General features: G+C 29.6%; 5 protein-coding genes across 9 annotated transcripts; 1 reads left to right on the plus strand and 4 right to left on the minus strand.

Moving 5' to 3' along the window:
* The first annotated feature begins 26 nt into the window (after positions 1 to 26).
* Positions 27 to 3894, plus strand: LOC126855018 (uncharacterized). The gene is made up of 5 exons (XM_050602288.1): positions 27 to 425; positions 718 to 766; positions 1087 to 1329; positions 1947 to 2113; positions 3421 to 3894. Exons 3-5 carry the CDS (start codon positions 1106 to 1108, stop codon positions 3600 to 3602), a joined length of 573 nt encoding a protein of 190 aa, XP_050458245.1. The 5' UTR covers positions 27 to 425; positions 718 to 766; positions 1087 to 1105; the 3' UTR covers positions 3603 to 3894.
* On the minus strand, positions 1238 to 6188 carry LOC126855017 (uncharacterized). 2 transcript variants are annotated; one of them, XR_007688180.1, is made up of 6 exons: positions 6092 to 6180; positions 5205 to 5416; positions 3514 to 3578; positions 3338 to 3437; positions 1958 to 2144; positions 1238 to 1375 (listed from the first exon to the last, which is right to left on the minus strand). XR_007688180.1 is itself a non-coding variant. In XM_050602287.1 (4 exons), the coding sequence occupies exons 1-4, from the start codon at positions 6158 to 6160 to the stop codon at positions 4384 to 4386; spliced, it is 585 nt and encodes a 194-aa protein (XP_050458244.1). In that variant the 5' UTR covers positions 6161 to 6188; the 3' UTR covers positions 4204 to 4383. The 2 variants fall into 2 exon arrangements, 1 of the variants encoding a protein (XP_050458244.1); XM_050602287.1 differs by lacking the exons at positions 1238 to 1375; positions 1958 to 2144; positions 3338 to 3437; positions 3514 to 3578 and adding exons at positions 4204 to 4503; positions 4712 to 4869 and having other exon boundaries at positions 5205 to 5442; positions 6092 to 6188.
* Positions 6189 to 7436: 1248 nt separating this feature from the next.
* Positions 7437 to 14873, minus strand: LOC126855205 (tumor protein p53-inducible nuclear protein 2). 2 transcript variants are annotated; one of them, XM_050602630.1, is made up of 4 exons: positions 14694 to 14873; positions 11475 to 11641; positions 10462 to 10940; positions 7437 to 10373 (listed from the first exon to the last, which is right to left on the minus strand). In XM_050602630.1, the coding sequence occupies exons 2-4, from the start codon at positions 11623 to 11625 to the stop codon at positions 10227 to 10229; spliced, it is 777 nt and encodes a 258-aa protein (XP_050458587.1). In that variant the 5' UTR covers positions 11626 to 11641; positions 14694 to 14873; the 3' UTR covers positions 7437 to 10226. The 2 variants fall into 2 exon arrangements, with proteins under 2 accessions (XP_050458587.1, XP_050458586.1); XM_050602629.1 differs by lacking the exon at positions 14694 to 14873 and adding an exon at positions 13559 to 13590.
* A 615-nt stretch (positions 14874 to 15488) lies between these two features.
* Positions 15489 to 19430, minus strand: LOC126855204 (uncharacterized protein F13E9.13, mitochondrial). 3 transcript variants are annotated; one of them, XM_050602628.1, is made up of 7 exons: positions 18978 to 19430; positions 18675 to 18794; positions 18036 to 18176; positions 17408 to 17607; positions 17025 to 17152; positions 16158 to 16567; positions 15489 to 16031 (listed from the first exon to the last, which is right to left on the minus strand). In XM_050602628.1, exons 2-6 carry the CDS (start codon positions 18777 to 18779, stop codon positions 16326 to 16328), a joined length of 816 nt encoding a protein of 271 aa, XP_050458585.1. In that variant the 5' UTR covers positions 18780 to 18794; positions 18978 to 19430; the 3' UTR covers positions 15489 to 16031; positions 16158 to 16325. The 3 variants fall into 3 exon arrangements, with proteins under 3 accessions (XP_050458585.1, XP_050458583.1, XP_050458584.1); XM_050602626.1 differs by having other exon boundaries at positions 15490 to 16031; positions 18675 to 18757; positions 18978 to 19429; XM_050602627.1 differs by having other exon boundaries at positions 15494 to 16031; positions 16158 to 16528; positions 18675 to 18757; positions 18978 to 19423.
* A 242-nt stretch (positions 19431 to 19672) lies between these two features.
* On the minus strand, positions 19673 to 23979 carry LOC126855330 (eukaryotic translation initiation factor 2 subunit 2). Its single transcript, XM_050602878.1, has 6 exons — positions 23820 to 23979; positions 23053 to 23310; positions 22559 to 22715; positions 21277 to 21467; positions 20736 to 21020; positions 19673 to 20587 (listed from the first exon to the last, which is right to left on the minus strand). The coding sequence occupies exons 1-6, from the start codon at positions 23835 to 23837 to the stop codon at positions 20543 to 20545; spliced, it is 954 nt and encodes a 317-aa protein (XP_050458835.1). The 5' UTR covers positions 23838 to 23979; the 3' UTR covers positions 19673 to 20542.
* Positions 23980 to 24093: the final 114 nt, after the last annotated feature.

The following is a 24093-nucleotide window of genomic DNA, read 5'->3' on the forward strand; positions in this document are numbered from 1 at the left end:
TTTTAAATTAAAGATTAGCGATTCGGAATTCAGAATGCGAATTGTGTAATAAAATCTTTTCTACTTTTCAAATAAGAGATATGTATCTCATAGTTAAATTGTCTAAATCGTGAAAAGAGATCCGAATAGTCCGAGCACTTGCTGTCGAAAGTAGTGTGTCCTTGAGTCGTACACACGTGCGTGCTCTAATTCCTCTCGATACATCATTATGGGATTCAGAATTCAGAATATGATGATTAGGCCACGAGATTCGCGTGCAAGCGTGAAAGTGTACGCGAAGTTTCACCAAGAAGAGCGCAGCGGGAAATATTTCTGCTTTTGCGGGCCGCAGAACGCAGAAGCAAAACTGCACTCGCAGCGTACGCAACTCTTGCACAAAGCCCAAGGAAGAGCAACTTGAATCGGCGTGATATTACGACAAAGCTGTAAATATCTAATCGCGATCATATACTATATATAACATGCAAGATTTAATACTAAAAATATAAATAACACAAATTAAATATTCGTATTTATAAATCGTATTTATAAATGAATATATATAATTATTTTGAAGAAAATGGGGAAAAAAGTGAAATATTTTATACAAATAGAAACGTGAAGAAAACGAAAAGAAATTTATTAAATATAAAATTAATTAATGTCGAATTAATAATGAATTAATTTCATTAAATATTTGTTAAGTGTAATAAATATTTTTACCATGTTCATCTAAAGATTTCACGTGGAAAGACGAAGAGCAAAAAGAAGATTTCCAATTATTCAGGTAAGATAATTTTTCATAAACAAATATATGGAAAAATATAAGAAAAGAAAATTGAAGAAAATTCTAAATAAATGTGTATTTTGTATAGTATAATTGTTATTAATGAAAAAACAACGATTTTGATTAGACATTAATTAATAATTGCGATGTTAAAGTAAATACAATGCTCGTGATGATACTTTAATAATATTGTCATTAGCTAGATCAATATATATATATGGATTAAATATATATTACATAAAAAAATTCAATATAGAAATGCGAGAAGAATTTAGCAATATTTTTCTTCAAAAAAATATTTCATTACGTTCCCGAGGTAGAGTGAGAAAAACACACAGAATGCCAGCGGAATCGTCCATTTATTGGAGCTCGGTCGACTCCCGAAAATCGACCTCTGGCAGTTCCGCAAGCGACGCTGGCAGTCGTCATTACGTGGACCCGTGGGACTTGGAGAATTACGCTTACCTACGCCGTCATAGCGTCGCCGACGTGCCGCGCCGAACGCGATGTCCTCCCACGAACGAGCGTTCTTCCCGCGAAACGCGAGCATTCTCGGAATACTGGTAATACATGAGAGAAACTCCGACATGTAAAATTAAGGGTCTGCAACTACATATTAGGCTATATCAAACATATAAGTTTTTTTTCTCATTGTATATATCGTGCGAGATATAATTTAGAAAAAAGAAAATTTTTTATATCAGAAATCTATGTACGTAATTTAAAATCACTCTTCTCTCTAATAACGTAGATTCAAATCTTAATATTTATATAATACACATTTGAAATTATTAAATTATTATTAATTTATATTAATAGCTAATATTAATGCCATCGAACATCTATACATAATAATAATAATCAATTATACAACCATTAATTATTATTAAATATAAATGGTGCACACAACTTAAGAAATTTAAGAGAATAAAACAAAAAGGTTTGAATTAAATTTTTAGGAATTGAAAATATTATTCTGAAACTCTTGATAGGAAACTGAGATAGTTAGGTATCTTGGAAACTGAGGTAATTAGGTATAGATCAATTTTTACAAATTGTTAAAGATTGATACTTTTAATTTTAGATTGTGATGTCAAATTTTCAAAGTGGAATTTGAAGTTTATTCTCGTTTTTTCTATTCTTCGCTGCTAATCAATTGGTTTTTTAACGAATTTTCCAGGTATGCCTTACCCTCATTGAGAGAATACGATGGTTCCCCATACGCGCAGGAACTGTACCGTAGACCAATTAAGCCAACAAACAATGGCATCTATTATCAGCAAGCTATCTACGATGAGGGAATGGATTATACTGCATCGTTTCCGGTTTACACGCCTGGATTATTCGGTAAGATTCGTGTATACTAGCTCAGAGTCATCTGAAAATTATTTAACACTTTAATATTTAACATTTAATTTTTGACATTTTTACAAGTATTTTTTAGCTATTTGTATATTAAAATATGTTTGCTTAACTTTTTTTACTGTATTTTTTCAAAACAGCGACTATTGGTTTATTTCATAAATAATATCATTTTTTTAAATATAACACTGAATATAAAATTGTTATTTCATTTTAAATGATCAAAAAATACTTAAATTTCTACTTGTAATAAAAAATGAAGTAGCCATCTTCATAACACAATATGTCATTTATCAACTTTTTAGTTTTTTATTCGAAAAATTAATAGATCTTTAAATTTAATGATTTAATTGTAGACTTTAAAATGTGTTTCAAATTACACTTTGCATTACAACTTGAAAATTTTAAATTTTATTTTAATGACCTGATACATTTTATATAAATTTCAAAACTAGAATTAAACATGTTGTAATAAACATGTATGTATTAATATTTTTAAAAATTTTATAAATTTATTGAATATGTAGTCTTTAATGTGATTGTATGCCACTGGAAAATAGGGCGAGTTTGATTCTGCAGATTTCACGCTCTACTGAAGAAAAAAAAAAGAACAAAATGGTCAGATATTTTCCGTAGTTTTCCATTCGAAATGCATCTCGAGAAATCGAACAATTTCTATGGTCCGTAACGCGTTAGAAAGTTTTTATACGTGCTGTCGTTACATTATTTTGTCTTATAGCGCGACGCGATGTCGCAAGAATCCCCTGTTGCGATGCGTTCATGCGTGAATCCGTACATCAATGTACGAATCGATCTTCACCGTGTAATTGTAATTTTCATCATGTAGACTTTCTCTTCTAGATATTAAATCGTGCGCGAATTTTGCAGCGTTCACGCGCGCACATCAATTGTTCTCGGTGAATATTATAATGATCGAGACTTTTGTGAAGTGCGAAGTTTGATTTTTTTTACGAAAAAAAAAATGTAAAAGTATATCTGTGGCATCTTTCATTTTTTTTCGATTTATATTCAACATGAATTTCTCGATGCACAGTACAAGAATACAGCGCACGTAATACTTTGTGAAACAATAACGTGATTTTTAGCATTTATTTTTTGGGAATTGATTGACTGTATATTTATATTTGATTTAATTTGAAGAAAAAATAAAGATAAAAAAGATATATACATATATTGAAATATACTCACTAATTTTGAAATGTATATGGATCTCTCTTTTTCTCCTTCTTATCTCTTTCTCTATTAATTTATGTAAAATTTATTTGTTTAAGAAATTTCTAGATATCCCCTGCAAGAAGAAAGATGCTTGCCACATGCAATTCACACAGATAAAGACAAATATATAGCGGAAGCAATCTGCTCACCACATATTGGATATTTAAATACATATGGCCATCTGAAGATTGACTATACGAATAGCTGGAACTCACTCAATCGTCGAATTAAGAAATAAAAAAATAGGTTTGTCTCGGATCAGAAATAGATATGAGAGATGAATTACTTGATGCTAAGATGTTACATATATACAATAGTGTTATATATGCTCAATTAAAATTTCTTAATTAATTAAGGGTTTCTAATCGAAAAAAACTTTGTAATTAAATTGTTTTTATTATTGTTATTATTATTTATTAGTCAGTAATTCACAAATATCTGTTTTGCTTTCGTATGTGTGTTACTGTATTAGATGTTTAAAAAATTATATTACGTTAATTTATTTTATTAATTTATAATTATATTAACGCTCTTATGATTTCTTCATTCAAAATATTAAGAAATGAAATATTATTAAATTGTTTGTGCTCATAAACATACATATATATATGTATATCGTATTTATATTATAATTAAAAATATGTAGGTTGTAATAAAAATTAAAATTCTTATATATATATATATAAGAATTTTAATTTATTAATTTATATATATATATATATATATATTTATAATAATTTGCAAGTAACGTAAGTAATCATTTTTAAATAATGTCAATCACAGTTTCGTCGTCTTTTTGAAATAATTTTCTTTTTTTACGGAGTTTAACAATCTCTAAAGCAGGCCATCTTAAAAAAATCGTAATTTTATATTATTAAATTTTTCCATCAGAGAATTTTAAAAAAAATCTTTTAATATAATATAGTTACATAAATTTTCAAATATTAAAATTATGTTTTCGAGAATAATTTAATAATTATCTAAATTTAAAAAACCGAATTTAAACAAAATAATTTTTCTTACTTGACTTTTTGGTTTATCTTTCTTTCCATATTTTCATCATTTATAAGAGCAGGATGTTCTACGTTCCACGATCTTTTCTTCATTCCTTGAACTTTCTTTGAGGGTATATTTTGATTCTTTGCGATAAACAAATGTAATTTACTTTTCAAGATATAACATGCTGATTTTTTAAGTTGTAGTTTAACTAAATAAATAATTATCAATTGATATCGATTATACCGATAAATCTCTTTCTTTTTTTTTCTTTTTTTGTCATATATATTACAGAGAATTTTGATAAATTTATGAAATAAATAAACGCAAAAAAAAATTAATAATTAATACCAAAAGCAATTTTGCATTGGCGCTATCCAAAAGACGTTTGTACTTCAAAATCTCGTCCTCATAACGTTTATCTTGGGACATTAATTGCTGTTTGTGCTTATCCTCGAACTGTACTAATTGCACGCGCAAAACATCGATTTCGTCCTGCAATTTAGAAACTGTAGCAAACTAATTTTTAGTTTCCATTTTTATTCTCTCGTTTGTTTTTTTTTATGAATTTTTATACCAATTTTTTCAAATTGTATTATTAAATTTTATTTAATGTTTGTATTAATAAATTTTTTTGTATTATTATTGTATGTATTATTTAATGCAATTTTTTGATATATAATTTTTAAACATATATATAAAAATTTTCACCATTCTCTTTAAGTATTTTTGCCAAAGCATATTAAAAATTGTGAAGTTTTAATTACAACTTTTCTATTATTTATGTTCATGAAAAGATATTATACACAATCGCGATTTAAAAAAAAATTAAACACTTTTTTACCTTTGTCATTGTTTAAGAGTTCATCTCGTTCACGTTCTCGTTGTGTAGCGGCTAGGACACAGCGCAGTTGTTCGTTCTCCTTTTCCAAGCGATCCAAGGATGTCTTGTACCGTTCCTCGCGTTTCATTAACCAGCGAAGCAAATTCTTAAATTTATTCTTTATCTGTTGCAATTTTTCGCGCTCGCATTTTAAGGATCTTTGCTGCATCTCGCTAAAAATGTGTAGCGCGGTATATTTCTGCCGCGCATAGAAAGAATTTTTCATACCTTTAATTCTTTTTTAAAAACATTAAAATAATTTTAAGTCCTCTTTTAATCCTCGTTTAAAAAATATATTTATATTAATATCCAATGAGCAAATATCATTTTTAAACATATTTTTAATATTTATTATTCATGTTTTAAAAATGTTTTTAAAAACATTTTCAAAAACATTTTTAAAAATATTGTCTGCTCATTGGGATAGCATATATATATATATATATATAATAAATGTGTTTTTTAATTAGTGTTAATGACAAAAAAATATATATGTAAAAGAAAATAAAGAAACTTTGGCATTAATAAAGAAGTGGATCCAATTAAAATCTTTCAATTTTTAATTATTTTTAACGAGATTTATACTATGATATATATGACGGTAACAAAAGTTTAACAGAATTTACGATATCTATATCGAGGATTAAAATATAAAGCGGGGTATATAATTTTGTGCTATTTATGTATCTATCTTTCATTTCCATCTTTCAATTTTTTAAAGAGATTGATTTTACATATTTCTAGTGTATCAGAAATCCAAGCTATCGATCAAATCTATATCGATTATGGATAATCAGTTGGAATGTCTTTTATATAAGGAGGCATAAAAAGTTTAGTCCTTCACTTACATCGCGTATTTCTCTGTATTTATCCAGAAGATCCTGAAGATCAGAACGCAGTATTTGCTTATAAGCCATTGCGCTTTGTGCGTGACTTCGAACGATTTTAAAGCAATCCTCCACAAGACACAAGATAATTAGAAGAGTCATACAAGCTGCATTACGAATAGCATTTTTAAGGATACGTTCAAAAAAATCTTATTCGTGGAATAAAATAGTAAAGTTTAATTGACCAATCAGAACAAAAGGAACCAGGATTACTTTGTCCTGATTGGTTAATTCAATGATATTCTACCTTACGCGTGGAATCTCCGAATGCATTCTAACAAGAGAGAAGCTAGAGAGAGGTCATACTGCCGTTTTCTTTTTATAAAAAAAAAAACTTTTCCTAGCTCGTACAGTTAATTATAATAGATCCATTTCAGAGTTGGCAAAATTGCATGACCAAATTCAATTTTTGATGCCACGATAAACCGGTTGGTGCATGTCCTATATTTTTAATTGTGAATCAAAATTGCAGAGAAATATTATGCATTAATGTTTTATTAGCTATTACATGTAATGTTTTTCCATTCTAGTATATACTACGGACAGCGATAATAAGTTATTACTGAAGTATTTTTATGCACATGCGACATGAAATAAATTTTTTTAAATTAATTTTCTTAATTTTTAAATATATAACATATAGAAGATATTTATAATAAATTGCTTTTACTTTTAGAGCACGCGATTAGGAAATCTTGCCTCTCCCCCTAAAAAAAATTTTGATGATCCCGGATTCCCGCAGGGTTAGCCAGCAAAAGCAGGGTTGTTATCCCCAATTTACTTTATACTAGTGTATCGGAGGTTGTTGGATTATTAGAGATATTTGAAGTATTATATATATATATATATATATATATATATATATATAGATAGATATAGATATATATATATTAATTAATGAAATACTTTGAATAATCGTTTGATTGATTGATCGGGGCAAAGAATCTTGTACTTTAAAAATAAAAGTGTCAAAAACGGAAAATGTACTTTACATTATTTATATTAATCATATTCTCACTCTATTTTTGATTAAAATATATATTCATTGTAAATTGGGTTTAATCGCTCTCAAAGCGTTAATAAATTACCGGGAGGGTCACTTATTCCGGACAGATTGAAGGGGAAAGAGTCAGATGAAAAGGGAAATACTGTAGTTATATTTTTTATATAATTTTTTTTTTTAATAAAATGAAAGTGAAGAAGACCATTTTTTTCAGAGCGCCAATATAGATAGGGTACCATTATATTTTGTTTCTAATATAAATTAGTAGGAAAAAGTAGGGAAAAAATCAATGAATTAAAAAGATTTGTTCGAGACAAGAGGAATCCTTTATTTTGAACACTATGCCATCGTAATATGTTAATTAATAATAGGCAACTATAAAACGGTATTATATATATAATACAATTGCGATACATTTTTCATAGTGCATCAATCAGAGAATCCTAAGATCCTGGTATGTATAACGTTCAAGGACGCATGAGAAAATCCGAGGAAAAAAAAGAGAAAAGATCCATGGAAAATGAATAACATAGATTCATTACTCAAGGATCTGAAAATCTAAGCGTACAATTTACAAATTCGAAAATATCATTCAAAGGTGCAATTCTATCTAGACAATAGAATAAGGATCCAAGAATCTCTCAGAAAATCAAGAGTTCAATCAATTCGTGAAATCAGAAATATCCCAGGGTATAGAAATTTTTCAAAATCCAATAATTAAAATTACACATTGTCTTTACATAGTCCGTTTTGTATCCATTTATAATACTATATACATACATACATATATATGTGTATATATAAATATATATATATATATATATATATATATATATATATATATGTATATATATATGATTATGTATTTTACATATATATATATATATAATACGTGATTATATATATGACTACATATACTATGTTATATAATATTTTTTTATTATGTATATATTATTATACATGTGTATAATCTATGGATATAATATATTTAAAAAATATCTTCTAAAGCTTAAATAATCCTTGAAATTTATAACTTTAAAAATCAATAATCTATAGTTGTAGCTATAAAAATCTAGGATCTAAAGAGAAAGGACAAAAGATTTTAGATATTTCAATATTTTACTAAATATATGAAAATGTAATATAATTTACCAGATCTAAAAAAAAACTATTGTAATCAATTCAATTTATTTTAATAATATATTCTAGTATTTCAGAATCCAAGAACAAACGAAAAATCAAATATATATATTATCCTGTAAAAATTTAAGCAGAATCCTGGGATTTTAACTGTTTAACAATTTGATGACCTAGGAATCTGTGAGAGTCCGAGAATTTTAAAACTAAATTGACATAAGGAATTATATGTATGTAAGATGCACAAATAAAACTAATATATTATTATTATTATTATTAATAATAATAATAATAATAATAATAATAATAATAATAATAATAGTTTTACTAAGAACCAAAAGATAGATTATGGAAGGTATAAAATAATATTCAGAGCTTCGTGCGATTTGTGACTTGGTTCGTGTACATACACTTTACGCACATTATGTCAAATAATTAATTATATAATTAATAAAAATTTAGTATTAAATAAAACTAATAAAATTGGACAGATCAAATATATCTCTTTTAATTATACGGATATCGATATACGTCCTTGTGACTTGTTTGCTCGAGGACCCTGTTAACCCTTTCAAGAAGTTACGTTTCTCAAGTATTGCTTCGGTCAATTGTACAAGGCCACAAATTTTAAAAAATTATTTTGTACATTAATATATTCTCATTTTTTTCTAGAATATATTTTATTGAAATAAATTGATAAGAATTTATTTCGTGAGACTGATTTATCAACACTCAATATCATTAACTATAGCTTAAAAATTACTTGTTTTTTTGTTTTTTTATATAATATAAGGACAAGGATTTTATAAATATAAGGACAAGGATTTACTTTATATCTTTATATCTTATTAGAAATAATATTGTGATTAATATATTTTTTATTCCTTAATATAATGATTGCATTAATATATGGATTGCCTTGGAGTTTAAAAAAATATGTAGAGGATTTATGTGACGATTCTTATGTAAATAATCTTATTATGTGAAAAAGGGGATAAAAAAAGACTTTATAATGTCAAACATATTCTTTAAACTGTGTTTATGATTTTTTCTAGAAAGGGTTAAACATGTCACATATATATGTTTTATCATAATCATCAAATGTACACACTTCTTCACACACTTGTGCGAACAAGAACGTATTTAACGAGTAAAATTTCGTTATAATGAACTCCGGATCGGTTGATCAAATTGAGATCATTGTTTTGAGCAGCAATTTCTTACAAGTCCCTCAACTATCTCACATTTTGGTTACAAACAATTCTTTTTCTTCTACTGCACATATATTTTCATTTAAATAAATAGTTAAAATAAATCGAGAATTATATATAATAAATTGCAAACATTTGTCAGTTTTACAGAGCGCTTTGTTATCTATTCCAGCTTGCGACAGAACAATGGACAGATCAAGCCGTCTAGTTCTCGATTAAGAGTCTGACCATTTTCAACTTTTATTAATTGATTTAACTCGAACTATAGGCTAAATATAGACTTGAAATATTTTCTTTTCATCGTTAACGAAAAAAATGTCATCGAGATGTCATTTGGCGCATCATTAAATTACAATCACGTATACAACAATCATCCATTTTTGCAAGATGTATCAAAAGATTAGAGTGAACTCTACAACAATTATTATTATACTAAACACTATCACCATACACACATGAATACACATACACACGCACACATTCGGTATAAAATCTAATAATGGCCAGACTCTAATCTGAGAACTACTCTAAAACTTTGTCTTATATCAAACAGATTAATATTTTGCACTATTGACGAAAAAATAGACATAGCATATACTACAAAACAGTAAAGGATCAGGTTACTTTTCGATGATAATTTTTTTAAATAATATCATTGCAGCGAAACTTCACCAAGTACCCAATTATCATAGCGTTCATTGTTTTAGGAAGAAGTTTAAGTACAGATTGACTTGAGATCGGATGACTAGCATTTTCGGTTGTTATTGGCACCGCTATGGCAAACGCGCAAACGGTCCTGACGACGTAGCCGCTTGCCTTTTGCCTGGCGTGCCTTGTTGCTTCTTTCCATACGAGTCCTCTTCAGGCTCTGAGTCGAGCGCTTCTGCAATACCTGCGCAGACAAAAATAGCAAATTTTCTTAATGATGCACATTATAAATACTTCGAATCTTTGATAAATCTTGAAAATATCAAGTTTACCTCTTGAGCTCGTTCTTGAGCGGACCGGAGCTGTTTTCCGATCTTAGTTTTGTTATTATTGCTATCTGATGTGGGCAGTCTGTCGTTGTGGCTGGCTTGCAATTCTGCGACAACTCTACGCGATAATTCGTCGATGTTACTTCGGTCTAAACTGCTATCCAAGGACGTAGATACGGTACAAAGCGCGGAGGACGTGGAGGACGAGAGATCAGCTGTCGGCGCCGAGGGGACGTTTTGAAGAACGTCAGTGGTTTGCCGGACATCGACATCCTTTTGGCCATCTATCCATCTATCCGGCGAAGGGGGCGGAGTGTCCGGAGTGACAGGGGGAGACGTTCCCGACACGACGGAGTAGACAGACATGCTAGGATGCTCTATCAACAGATTCTCCATCGGTGAAGTTGCTACTTTAATGGGTCCTTCTTGAGTGAACACTGCCGGTGGCATTTCATACCACGGCTCCTCCAGCGTACCCTCAACTGGAAAAAAAAAGAAAGCATATAATCAGCCACAATAATCAAGATGTTATAAAGTGTAAAAATAAAAAGTATAAAGAAACTAGATTCAGAATTCAAAAATAATACTAGAGGGAAAGAAAAACGGAAAGAAAAATATGGCATATTGGTATAATATATTGAGGTATACATATCAACAGATTTCATTCGCAGTTAAGATTACAGAAATAACTCCAGGTCATAAAGCACTTCACTATATACACAAACGAGAGTCTGTCATAGATAAGACGTGAATCAATAATGAAAAGACGATTAAGTCGCTTCGTAAACGAGATCCCGGAAGTTATTAATTCTTGTCTAACGTGCTAAAGAAATCAAATGAATGACACATGAATAATTGCATAATGAAAGACACTATTGTAATTATCTCTTTATCACACGTAAATATTTCTAAAAATTCCGATCAAAATTAAAAATGAGAAAAATAGTCCTTTCTCTCACAGTCTTTCTCTATATGTACACAGTTTTAAATAAATCAAAAAACGATAAATAACATACCAGTTCGGTCAATGAGGATCCATTCATCATTCTCGACCTCCACTTGCCTAAATCTCCGCATTATCCCTCGGGTTCGAGGATCCTCTTCGAGCGAATCTTGTGTGCCGGAGTAATTACTCCCGAACAAGTAACCGACAAAATTGCCCAACATCCTGATCGTCCGATATCTGTAACACAATAGCGATTTTATTTCGATATTGTTTATGTGCACATATAATTTTTATTTGTGTAAAAATAAATTAATATAATTAAATTAAAACAATTATTTATAAAGCAGTAAGTTATTTTTTAATTATTATTAAAAATCACATTTTATTTTAATTAATACAATTAATACAAATAAATATCTTATAAACAAAGTATTTTATAAATATAAACTATTACTTTATAATTCCAACTTAATACTTTGATGCAAAATGATTAGAAAAATTAATTTGAAAGGCATTACAAGATATATTGCTATTCAATATTTTTTTAAAAATTGGCAAGTTTACGAAAAACACAAATAGAGAACAATCATATATAAAAAATTTTTTAATAAAAAATATGAAGAAATGTTATCCACAAATTTCACTGTTGATTTCATTATACTATACGATTTATTCAAAATTGATGTTTTAATGTAGCTTTTTTGGATAGTAATATTTTTCAACAATTCTCATCCCTTTGTTTCAAAAACCAACTGCAAATACAATTTATCGCGTTAAAAAAGAGAAAGGGGGAAGTAAAGCGGAAAATCGTATTCTTAGATATCAAGAGATCCTCTAGATTCTAAAATCGATTCTTGGATCCCTGCATTTTGACTCTAACTTTATTTCTCTCTTTCACCCTCTCTCTCTCTCCCTCTCTCTCTCTCTCTCTCTCTCTCTCTCTCTGTTGTATAATCTCGACGCGTTTTCGTGGGCGCGCGAACGAGGTGATCACGGCGACCTTGATCTCGAATTTGCTTCTCTCTGGCTAGAAGGGTAACGAGTCCTCTCTCAGCCAGTAGTTTTCCTCGGTGCATAACCACGTGCCAATTATATAATTACAAATATTCGAACTGACACGAATGTGTTACGTTCATTTTCTCGATCTTATCTTAGTCCAAGTGCATCCTAAGAGTAAATCCTCTTTCAGATTTATTATTAGTCTTGTTCAAGTTTGAATACACACTCTGTCATACATAAATATACGTAATAGCCCATTGTGATACATACATACCACTTTCGTTTATTCGATATGTGTACTTAGATATAATTAGATAGTATAAAAATAACTTAAAATATTCCTTTGATGTAAACTTTTCATGATACAATACTTCCGTTTTTTATCTAATTTATAAAAAGAATTTTTTTTTTATTTTAATTCGAAAATTATTAATATACTCGAATTCCCCAAGAAAATTCATGTAAGAAAATAATTACTGTAATAAAACAAATATAATTTAATTAATGCTAACAAATATAATTAAATATTAATAAATTTGTAATAACTAATGGGAAAGAGATTAAAAATAGAAATTAGATTTTTTCAATGTAGACAGCATCTATAAATTTAACTGAAATATTCACACGATTTTAAATGTAAATATTACAATTTTAAAACATCCTGTATATGTATATCGAATCACAAACGACACTTTCTAAGTTATAATAATCATTAACTCTAATAACAATCATGTTTGTGTGTGTGTGTGTGTGTGTGTGTGTGTGAGTGATTACGTATGTAAAAAAGTATGAAAAAATACATAGATTGTATAATTTATTCTCTTGCCATATCATATCCTGACTTATTTCACAATTGGCTGAATGACTCACGTCATTCTATAAACCGAGCTATTATCCGATCAGCGATACTAACATTTAAAAGATTAAAGTATAAAGTTAATCTCTCCTTTTGTTTTTCTGTTATGTAAACACATAATTAACGCGAAATTAAGTTAAATGAATCGTACAACAACAACGTATAACGAAGTGTAATCGACCCTGAAGTCGCTTTTCTCTCCGTCTTTAATTAGCATGTTTTTTTATGGAAAATTCTCATCTCTCTCTCGAATGATATAATGCTACTATAAGATATGTAACAAAGACTCTCATACATAACTTTCTCCCCTTCCCATCTCCTAGCTCCCTCTCTTCACTATTTCTCTCCTTCTTGCACCCCCTCCGTCGCTTTCAATAATCACAACTTGGCGTCCTAAAGTCAGAGTTGTCTCGTCCTTAATGTTTTCATAGGTTTCTTGCCTTTCTTTGTGTTTTTTCCACGTGTACAAATTTATGAGTTATATAAAAAGATTTACATGATAACAAAATAAGGAAGTCTGTTGATAAAGCATTTTGAAATATCGGCTAATCCGATCAGTTTTCTTGATTGTTTCTCATATTTCTTCTATCAAAATACAAGAAATACACCGGCATTTATATCAGACGGCAATCTTACTCTTTTCGTTTCCCGAATTTCATCATCTTTATAGATACGAAATAAATGATTTATCGACAGAACAATAATTTTAAGAAAATTCGCGAAAATGGCTCTGCGATCGCTTCTTTCACGACACCGATACTCCAATTTGCTATTTTATCCTATTTTTCGAATTTTCCTCACATACACAAATACGCGTACACACACATACACACATAACGCGCGCGCGCGCGCAAATGCTCGCACCCTGATCGTGTACAGCAGCTTGCTACACGATAAAGAAAGTAAGTAAATTCGACGTCATTTCGCTATCGTCCCACTTGCCCTCGCGCGCGAATGCCTCATTTTCCTTCCTTTCCCGAATTTCCCTCACTTTCTCGTACCGTACGCCCATCGTACTGTGGCGTAGCTTACGAGATTTGCGTTATCAACTGCACAACACAATCACGAAAATTATCATTCGCCACGACTTGTCTCGCTTTGGTAGACTTTCGTATAATTTTTCTTTCTCTTTCTAAAATCTATCTCACATTTGATTCAAGCGTGTCAATGTTTCCCAAAATATGACAAAATGCGAATGACAATTTAACAATCACAGAAAAACCGTCATCGTCGTCATCAACGTCTTGAACGGTCAGTTACGTCAAAGTACATATCAGCTCTGAAATGTACCGTCAACGAAAATAAAAAAGCGACATATCGTTTAAAGTTATGTAGAAGGAAAGAAGAGAACGGAGAAAGAGTCACACACAAAGAAGAAAAAAAAAAAAAAACATTGAAGATGATACGAAAAAGCTCGCAAAGCGATCAACTCGCCTGAATAGTATCGCGTTTGAGGAGCCGTGGTAGCAACTGCTCGCCGTCAGCTGATTTCAACTGTTGGCTGGCTGGCTGGCTAGGCGACCGATTACGAGGCGCTGTGCGGGGGTGAGAAGCGGGATTACCGAGAACGGAGGGGAATAGTTTCAGGAAGCGGGGCTCGAGAGGAGAGCGGGGGGAGGTAGTTAGACGCAACGGAGTCGGACAGAAATGAGCTGCCTGGGAGAGAAGTAGGGATTTTAGGAATGGGAAAAACGAGGTGGAAGGGAAATTTTCCTCTCCCCTTCCCATCTCGGGGGAATAGCGAGGGCGAGGGTTATAGCGTAGAAGGGAAAGACAATGTCAATGTATAGGTAAGAGGGAGTGAGGAGAGAGAGGAAGGGAAAAGAGTGGGGTGGTGCTTCATAGAGCGATGTCAGGGGTGTATTTTGACGAGTGTGCTTGATATAGATCCGTGGAGTCGATACGTTGCGTTAGAATAATGATTTTTTTTTGCCCTCTCCTGTCAGCCCCTGTGCTCCTAAAATGCTGATTCCAATGGATTAAAGGATCAAGAGATAGCCTACTGATTTTATTTCTTGGCGTTTGTGTTTTTATCTTCATTTGCATAGATTTTCGTAGAATTATTATTCGTATTGACGAAGTGTGTGTATGTGTGTGTGTTTATTTTGATTTCACAAGGATTCTTATATCGAATAATGACGAAATTTGAGGAAGAAGGATTAGTGATCTGTTGGTCATTTATATTTTGATATAAAAAAAATTACAGATTTTGAATATGATTTAATAATATATATTCTATTTGACATTTATAATTTTATTTTTGTTTTGTGATTAAATATTTCCAATAAAATATTTAAGATTGTTTAGAAATTCTATTTGAGAGTATATATCTTTTGATTCTCTAAATATATTCTAAATATATATTTAATAATTCTGATATTTATAATTAGTATCGAAGTATTTTTTGTGTTAAGAATTTATAAGAATTTTGAAGATTATTTTTATCTTACACATTTGAAGATATTAAAACAAATTGTAAATAAATTTTATGATTTCTCTATATATAAAAATAAAATTCTCTATATATAAAAATATATATGTTCTCTCTTGGCTTCTGCTCTTGGAAAATCGTATTAAATCCTCAAATAGCGTCATATCTAGCGTCATATTGTATTTCCTCGTTTCGCAACTCTTTTGTAGACTTCGTCTCATCTATCTTTCCTCAAGATTTTATCGCGTCGAAGCTTCGACTTGGCATGACACATCGTTAACAATGACGGATTTAAATCCTTTTCTTTAGAATCAGTTGCTCTTTCAAAACATACTTCTTCTCTATTGATATAATATACAGATTACGACTACTTAGATATTCATTTAAGTTTCTCAAAATTTCTATTATATGCAGAAGAAAGAACGGCGGGACGCGAGTTTTTTTATAGATCGATATATTTTTCGTACCGTATGCAGTTGCGATTTTCGCAGGCACCAAAGCGCCAGTTTCGCAGATGCGTAATATTCAGCCCTGATGGCGGCGGAGCCAATCGAAGGTGGAAGCTCGCTCAGCTGGTCGAACAGCTGCCGGTTTCTGGCTGGCTTCTCGCGCGCTGGCTACAGAATCGCGTGTTGTCATAGGCGCTGTTGGCCTTTTAAATGTCCGATAAAGGCTTGGATTCTCTCCGGATCAGGCGCATTCTCCCATCGGCCAGCTATCTTCAGGTGCGATCCCACAATCAGCGCGTCCGCTACGTTTGCATAATTGTCTACGTTGTCCAGCGTCACGCCCGAGCCGATCAGCAACGGTAGCCTCGCCACGACGCGCTCCCGCACTTCTGCAAGATGCAATACATACGGTGTTCCTCTTTCGTAACCTGTTTCATGAATTGAATTTAAATTCTTATCATATCACATAATCGCGACTCATGACCTCATCTTAAATTTGGTTTCTTTTTTTGATCTTTATTAGATCGACGTAAATAAGTTTGATATCACTAAGGGCATATATCAATAATATATATCAATAATATATATATATATATATATATATATATATATATATATATATATATATATCGATATATTTGAGATCCAAACTTTTTAGAATTTATTTTTATTTGTATAGAGGGCAAAATGAAAGTGTCATTTGTGATTAAGCGCTAAATTTTAATGCTACGTATATGTGACAGATACGAAATAATGGGAAAACAAGTCGCAAAGAAGCTAAGAATATGGAAATAACAAATAAGATGAAGATCTGACGGTTTATCAATTTCCGCTACACATCATGCATGTAGTCTATATAAAAAAAAGTTTAAGAAAAAAAAATACCTGTAAGATCCCTTACGTTTACTTCCTCTCCGGTTACGTTACCGGTCAATATAACGCCGTCGGCTAAAAAAAATTCCGCAGCTTTTACCGTCTCCAATAAGCTCACGTCGGAAGTAATTGCGTGCGAGCTGTAAAAATATCGGACAAAGATGACGAAAAAATAGAATGTTTACGCAAAGCTCTATTTTCGTGACATAAAATTACGGAGAAGGAAGCGCAGAGCCAATGCGTGCGCGCGTATATATTATTATTTCTTATATATTTAACATATTCTTTAATAGAGAAGTTTCGAACACATTCATTATGTTATTATTAGTGTTTTCTTTAAATTATAAAAATATTTCTTTATTTTAAATTTGTCCTTTATTTTAAAATGATTTCACCTATGCTTTTTCTTGACATCAGCAAAGACGAGAACGTTGTTTGCGTCAATCTGTCTTCTATATCTTAATAAAGTTCCGGCATTTGCATCAATAAAGCCTTCATCAGCTATATGAGAGAAGACAAATCCTTCGGCTCTAATAAATTGCAATCCCACAGCCTTGGCAACCGCGATCGCTTCCTTGTTGCATCCTGCGAGAATCTATTAAAACAATATTCGATCATTAAAAAAAACCTAATGAACTTATGAAAAACGAGACAAACATTAGCGTTAATTAATATGTCAAATCTAACATTGATAGACGATATAAGGAAAAAAATTGATATCAGTAAATCAATAACTTGCCATTAGAATAATTTGGTAAATTTAATATCAATAAAATCGTTAATAAATTAATATATCTAATACAGATAATTCCACGTGATATATTTATATCATATATAATTAAATTATAAATTTCATATAATTTTACAATTTTAATAAGATAAATAATAAATAATTTAGCAAGAGTTTAATATTGGATAACAAATTAATTGTTAAATTATCGAACTCAAATTTAAACGAGAAAAGAGGAAAAAATATTTTGTATATGTATGTGCACACATACACGCATATCGAATTTTTTGTACCTGAACGCCACATGCGATATTTTGCGGCACAACTTTTCTAACTTCTAAACAAATTCTTGTCATCATAGTTGTGATCTCCGGTGACAGATCTTTCTGCCTAACGTAGGGAATGTCATGCATATTTTCGATCAGTATGCCATCCTAAAAAATATATATATAATATGCATTCAGATCGATGCACAATCGCGAGAGTTTTCGCAGAATTTTGTATAATCATAGAGAGAGAAATCAAAATATAAAGGTATAGAGATTTATACTTTATTTATTATTTGTATGTCAAATTTATTATTTATTTATCATATATTTTATACTTTAAATTGCCATTTATTTATACAAAACGTCTTTGCAATTTTAATCTTTAAATTATAAATTCGGCAAAGTAAGATTCATTCAAATATAAATTAAATAAATATTTGATATTTGATTTATTTATACGTATTATTTATTTGAACTTAACTTTTTACGATCTAAACAAAATAATGTTCTTAAGCATTTTTATGTTATGTGTTTAGCATTTTTATTAAAAAAAATTTTTAATTCACGAGAAAGTCCAGATCCTTAAATAAAAAATAGAAAAACTCGAAAGTCTTGAATATTTTATATATAAATCAATATTAATAATATTGCAAAAAGAATTACCACATTATATTTCGCGTACAATGATGCCTCTTCTACCGCGTTTTCCACGATCTTCTCAGTGCAGCCTCTATACCTTGGTGTTCCTGAACGCATACACATACACATTTCTTTTTTTTGAATCTGTTAAAATATTTCTATGATTTTCCAGAATATTGTGGAAAAAAAGAGAAAGCGAAACAAATTTGCTGATTATTAATTATACTTGGAGCAATTAGATCGCTCCAATTATAATCGAGTTTAATTATACGCGATCCAAAAATCGATCGCGCTGCGCGTTCCAAAAATGGAAAGAAGTTTATGTACCAGGGAGCGCTCCCACGTGCACCATTGCGATAACTGAGCAGGGTTGTGGAAATAATTTCCGGAATCTCAGCATCTCACGGGTGATAAATAGCCAGACATATGCAATTTAGCATCGCCAAACAAAGCCAAACCAATACAATAATCGCTGTATTGCGACGAGACGCTGGCAATCGCGAATCAGCTGACTGCTGACGACGCGCAGTTATGCTTATTTACTTTCTCTCTTTCTCTCTCTATCCTTCTCGCGCGCTGAATAGTCGATAATGCTTTTTTTCTTGTCACGTCTCTTTGAACGCTTCTAGTGTGCTTCTCTCGATCCCGTGACATTGGGGCAGGATGGTTTTTTGTGTGCACGAATGATACAGAATTGTGACACAGGCCATATATGCGTATATATAAGAATATTATAAAACATATGAAACAATTTGAAACTTGTCTAGTCAGAATGTAATTGAATAAATTATTTAAAGAACAACTATATATTATCAAAAATGTTTCACGGGAGATTTTTATGCTTATACATTTTATGAAATTATTAATTTTGCAAAAACCTGTTTGATTCATACAAAAAAATACAAAATTATTACCTAAACCTCTTGTTAACAACAATCCATATATTTTTCATAATTTAATATCTGAAGACAATTTTCTTATAAAATACCTAATTAAACAAATAAATCATATTGCGACAAATGTAATTTTATTTTGTTTTTATTCAGGTTAAAGTTAATTAATGACAAAAAAATAGAATCGAAAATTAATGATTATTATTTTAACTATTATCGATATTTTTCATATACAAATTTCAATCATAATGATTGCATTTCAAATTGATTTGAATAAAAATGAGAAATATAGATAATATTAAATGTATTATCTGGAGTATCATAAATTCAATATCAATTCTAATATAAAAGAAAAAAAGACATAGCTTGGTCACAAAATCCTAAACTTTTCTTATTAATTTTAATAATAATTTAAATAATGCACAAAGTCTTTTTGCTTTATGCTTTATTGTTGTATTTACAAAAAAAATACAATTATTCTGAGAAATATTATAATCTAAGAATTTCAAATTCAAAACATTGAGATTAATGTATCTTGAGTTAATAGAATATAGAGTGATAAGATTTCATAGCTTAAGAATCTTACAACTAAATCATTTTTTTTTTTTCATTAGAATCAATATTAAATTTATGACAATCTGGATTATCTACACTCTTCTATATTTAAATCAAAATTAATACCATGATTAATAATTACCATGAATAAAATTTATATATAGAAAAAAAAGAATATCGACACTAATTAAAAACAATAATTAAAATATTATTGTAAAATATAAAATTTAAATTTACTTATGTGAAGTAAATTTTCAAAAGTCTACATTCTAGAATGTAAGTTCTAAAATTTTTTATATAGAATTCAATACTTTATATAAATAATCTTTAAAAAATTCAATTATATTCACATCAATTTGAAATGCATTCAATAAATCTGTACCATTTATTTTTATCTCATAATATTTTATTTGCACTAGCGTTTTCTTAGACAGAGAAAATTGCTTAGGCAGTTTTCGCACGAATAGCAGCGCGTTTTCCTGTGACAGCCTGTAAAACAGATATAGAAAATTCTTATTTGTAAAAATGCACTTATCTTTTATTACTTATATATTATATTTAGAGCGTATCAAATATCTATCGCGATATAATAACGTTACTGCGTCAACTATGTCACCTAAAAAATATAATAACTCACCTGGAAACCAGATTTTATGCTAGCGACGGAACATCTCGAGCCACAGGTCTCGCATTGTAAGAAAAAGAGTCGAGTATCTTTTTGAAGGATTGTGTCCGGCGAACGACATGTATGACATGTAACATATTCCTTGATATATCTCCTAAGAACGTTCTCTATTTGTTTTTGTTGGAAGCGACCTTTGATAATCAATTGACTGTTACCGTCGACCGAGCCGCTCGTACCCAACTCGGCCAGCAAAAAGTCCAGTAAATGTTTCGGTTGTCTGTGCAATGTTTTACAAATCTGCAAAATAGACGTATTTGTAAGATAGAAATTCCCAGTGCTTGTATTACATCTTGCAGATATATTGAAAAAATAGAGAAAGAGAGAGAAAGCATATGTTTAGTTTTGTAATTTTTTAATAATAAAAATTATACATATATTTAACATATACATATATATTATTATTAAAAAATCATTACATAAATAATTAGCAACTACATTAATAACAGTTATATTAATTTCAGTTTATAATTATTAAATAATTAGAAATGCATACCTCGGTGAAATTGGCGAAAGACGTTTTCTTTGTTCCAATGCGTACCACTTGAGGTGGACGCATGACAAACTTCTGTTTTTTACCAGCCACCATATCAGGATTTTTCTCTCGCATGATATTAAATACTCTAACTAATAATTCATCATACGTATAATCTCTGTCTGAGCCCACCCACAAACTTGGTTCTTCCACTAAGAAAAAAGAACATACAAATTTTTACCTAGTATTAACTAGATAAATCAAAAACAATTATCAATCAATAAACTTTATCAAATTTACATGTGAAGATATAACAATAGAGCAAACAAGAGTGCAAATAAAAGCAATATGTGTAATATTTATAGTTAACAGCTGAAAATAATTTAATTAACAATAATATAGTGTAATTCAATATTGCACATATATGGAGTTATAAAAAAGATTTATAAAATACACAGAGATGTTTTAAATACGTTAAATGTTTTTCCCAAATCATAGATATAAATAGCAAACCTGAAGAAATCTCTTCCAATTATTCTTTAGTTTTTGTGTATATTTATAAAAAACAACTTTTTTTTTCGAGTGTATTGCAAAGAATAAATATTTACAATATTTAAATATAATTTTTCTATATATTTATATAAAATATGTACATTATGCTAGACTTTCTTTTCTTTCATTATACAAATTATTATGGAAAATTTACCAATTAAGTCTACCTCTAACTAAAGAATATTGAAGAGTATTCAATCATGAATATTAATAATTACATACATTATTACATATGCACACACATATACATACACATGCAAGCACATATACAAATTTTCGCTTTTTTTTTTGCAATAGTTTATAAAAATTTTAAAAAAATTGCATCTTAAAATTTCTTGTTAAGTTATAAAACTATTGCACTTTAATTAATATCTAAATATAAAATACATATATATACATATATGTATACATATGTATTATATATATACTTTTATACTTAGAAAACATATGATACTTAAAGCACCAAAACAGAGTTTTATTTTATTTTGTATGTAATATATATGTACATAATGCATGTTTTCAAAGTAAAAATTAATATGTTTAAATTTCGATTTTATTATGAAATTTAAGTGCAAGATTAATCAGAGGATAATTAAGTGCAGGGTTGATGTAGTTAGAGAACACAAAGCATATGTCTTACCATACTCTGCACTTCGCTCAGATTCAGTGCAGCATGTTAACAAATAATGAGTAACATAAACAACTAGATGCAAAAAAAATATCGGCACAAGTCATTTCTTATGATACATACCATTCTCCTTATCTTCAATTTCCTTGCGTTCCTCTTCAGCTACTAATTCATCAAGATCCTTCTTCTTCTTTTTCTTCTTCTTTGTCTTTGAAAAGTCCATATCTAAGTCAAAGTCATCATCCATTATAATTTCTTCGACTTGTTGCTCTATAGGTTCCTGTTCAACAAATAACAAGAGCTTATTACTTATTACTAAAAGAAATTTGTTATAGACTTTTAAATTTGTACAATTACTAAAAAAATTAAATTAATTTTTTTATTAAATATACATAATATACATATACATCATCCTATTTAACTACAATTTAACATTTTTTTTTTAATTTATCAAAAACATTGTCATCAGAAAATAATAACCAAAAATAATTAAAATTGTTTAACAGATAACAATTAACAATGTAATAAAATAACAATTACAAAAATAAATAAAAAAAATGAGATCAATAAAGATATTTAATACAAAAATATATATTGCTTCAAAAATTTTTTCTTACCTCTTTCTTGGTATCAGGCAAAGCTGCTTCTAACTCATCTAAATTAAAAGCCTTTTTCTTCTTTTTCTTTTTTTTACCGAAATTTTCCAGATCCAGTGCCTCGTCATCTTCGACAACTGTAGGTTCTGGTTCCTGATTCTCTTTGTCAACAGTGTTCTCAGTTGCATCACCGCTACTACCTCCTTCGTTGAAAGCTGCATCAATGTCAAAGGTAGTCTTCTTCTTTTTTTTCTTCTTTTTCAAGGTTGGATCAAATACCTAAAAAATTAATCAAAGGAAATAATATTATTTCTTATTCTTATAGTTCTGCTATTATACATATATATGAGTATAATGTAAACAGGACAACTAAAACACTCTTAATGAAACTGATAACAATTTAGTAAAGAACAGAAAATAAATATATAAACAAACATATATATATATATATATATATATATATATATATATATATATAAATTGAGTTTTTCAAAAATCTTTTTGTTGTAACAATTAAAAAAATTAATACACCACAGAGAAACATTCATGCACCAAAGATTTTGAGGTTATTAAATTGATGATTTTCTTTTTCTCTCTTCTGCTTTTTCCAAATATATTTGTTCATCGAGAAATTACTCCTTTGTAAGGAAATTCTTTGAAATCACGAAAAGAAAAAGCGGAATGTGATTTTCTTTTAATAGAAAAAAATCGAGTAAAACAGCAAATGTTTACCAATTATATATTTATACCTAAATTGAGCAATTTATCGATGGTTATATTTTACATACCGAATCCTCTTCCGTCATTATCCGGATTGTAGTTTGTTCTCGCCTCGAATGAAGAAAATTCGAAGTGATTTTATGCCCTCACCGTGTGTCACACGTTGCTTCGAGAGAATTGAAGGATTGCATCAGAAAATATTGGAGAGCACGAAACACGATGGCTCTACTGTACTCTGCTACCAACCTAAATCAAATAAGATAGGGATTAATTAGAAGGGATTTAAATACAATAGAAGATTTCCCTAGATTGGTTTGAAAATTATTCGACTTGACAATCTGT

Source organism: Cataglyphis hispanica, chromosome 15, assembly GCF_021464435.1.
Source record: "Cataglyphis hispanica isolate Lineage 1 chromosome 15, ULB_Chis1_1.0, whole genome shotgun sequence".
In the NCBI taxonomy this organism is placed as follows: Eukaryota; Metazoa; Arthropoda; class Insecta; order Hymenoptera; family Formicidae; genus Cataglyphis; species Cataglyphis hispanica.

Excerpts from the sequence above, each read along its gene's own strand:
- LOC126855018 (XM_050602288.1), top strand. The coding sequence starts at position 1,106 with ATGCCAGCGGAATCGTCCATTTATTGGAGCTCGGTCGACTCCCGAAAA. Across the intron at positions 1,330-1,946 it reads CGAGCATTCTCGGAATACTG|GTATGCCTTACCCTCATTGA; the intron begins GTAATACATGAG and ends CGAATTTTCCAG. Across the intron at positions 2,114-3,420 it reads TTACACGCCTGGATTATTCG|AAATTTCTAGATATCCCCTG; the intron begins GTAAGATTCGTG and ends TATTTGTTTAAG.
- LOC126855017 (XM_050602287.1), bottom strand. The coding sequence starts at position 6,160 with ATGGCTTATAAGCAAATACTGCGTTCTGATCTTCAGGATCTTCTGGAT. Across the intron at positions 4,870-5,204 it reads ACTCTTAAACAATGACAAAG|TTTCTAAATTGCAGGACGAA; the intron begins GTAAAAAAGTGT and ends AGTTTGCTACAG. Across the intron at positions 4,504-4,711 it reads CCAATGCAAAATTGCTTTTG|AATCAAAATATACCCTCAAA; the intron begins GTATTAATTATT and ends TTTATCGCAAAG.
- LOC126855205 (XM_050602629.1), bottom strand. Across the intron at positions 10,941-11,474 it reads GATCCTCATTGACCGAACTG|TTGAGGGTACGCTGGAGGAG; the intron begins GTATGTTATTTA and ends TTTTTTTTCCAG. Across the intron at positions 10,374-10,461 it reads CTCAAGAACGAGCTCAAGAG|GTATTGCAGAAGCGCTCGAC; the intron begins GTAAACTTGATA and ends TTGTCTGCGCAG.
- LOC126855204 (XM_050602626.1), bottom strand. The coding sequence starts at position 19,050 with ATGCTGAGATTCCGGAAATTATTTCCACAACCCTGCTCAGTTATCGCA. Across the intron at positions 17,153-17,407 it reads GATGTCAAGAAAAAGCATAG|CTCGCACGCAATTACTTCCG; the intron begins GTGAAATCATTT and ends ATATTTTTACAG. Across the intron at positions 16,568-17,024 it reads AAACGTAAGGGATCTTACAG|GTTACGAAAGAGGAACACCG; the intron begins GTATTTTTTTTT and ends TTCATGAAACAG.
- LOC126855330 (XM_050602878.1), bottom strand. Across the intron at positions 21,021-21,276 it reads CTTTCGCCAATTTCACCGAG|ATTTGTAAAACATTGCACAG; the intron begins GTATGCATTTCT and ends TCTATTTTGCAG. Across the intron at positions 20,588-20,735 it reads GCATAAAATCTGGTTTCCAG|GCTGTCACAGGAAAACGCGC; the intron begins GTGAGTTATTAT and ends TCTGTTTTACAG.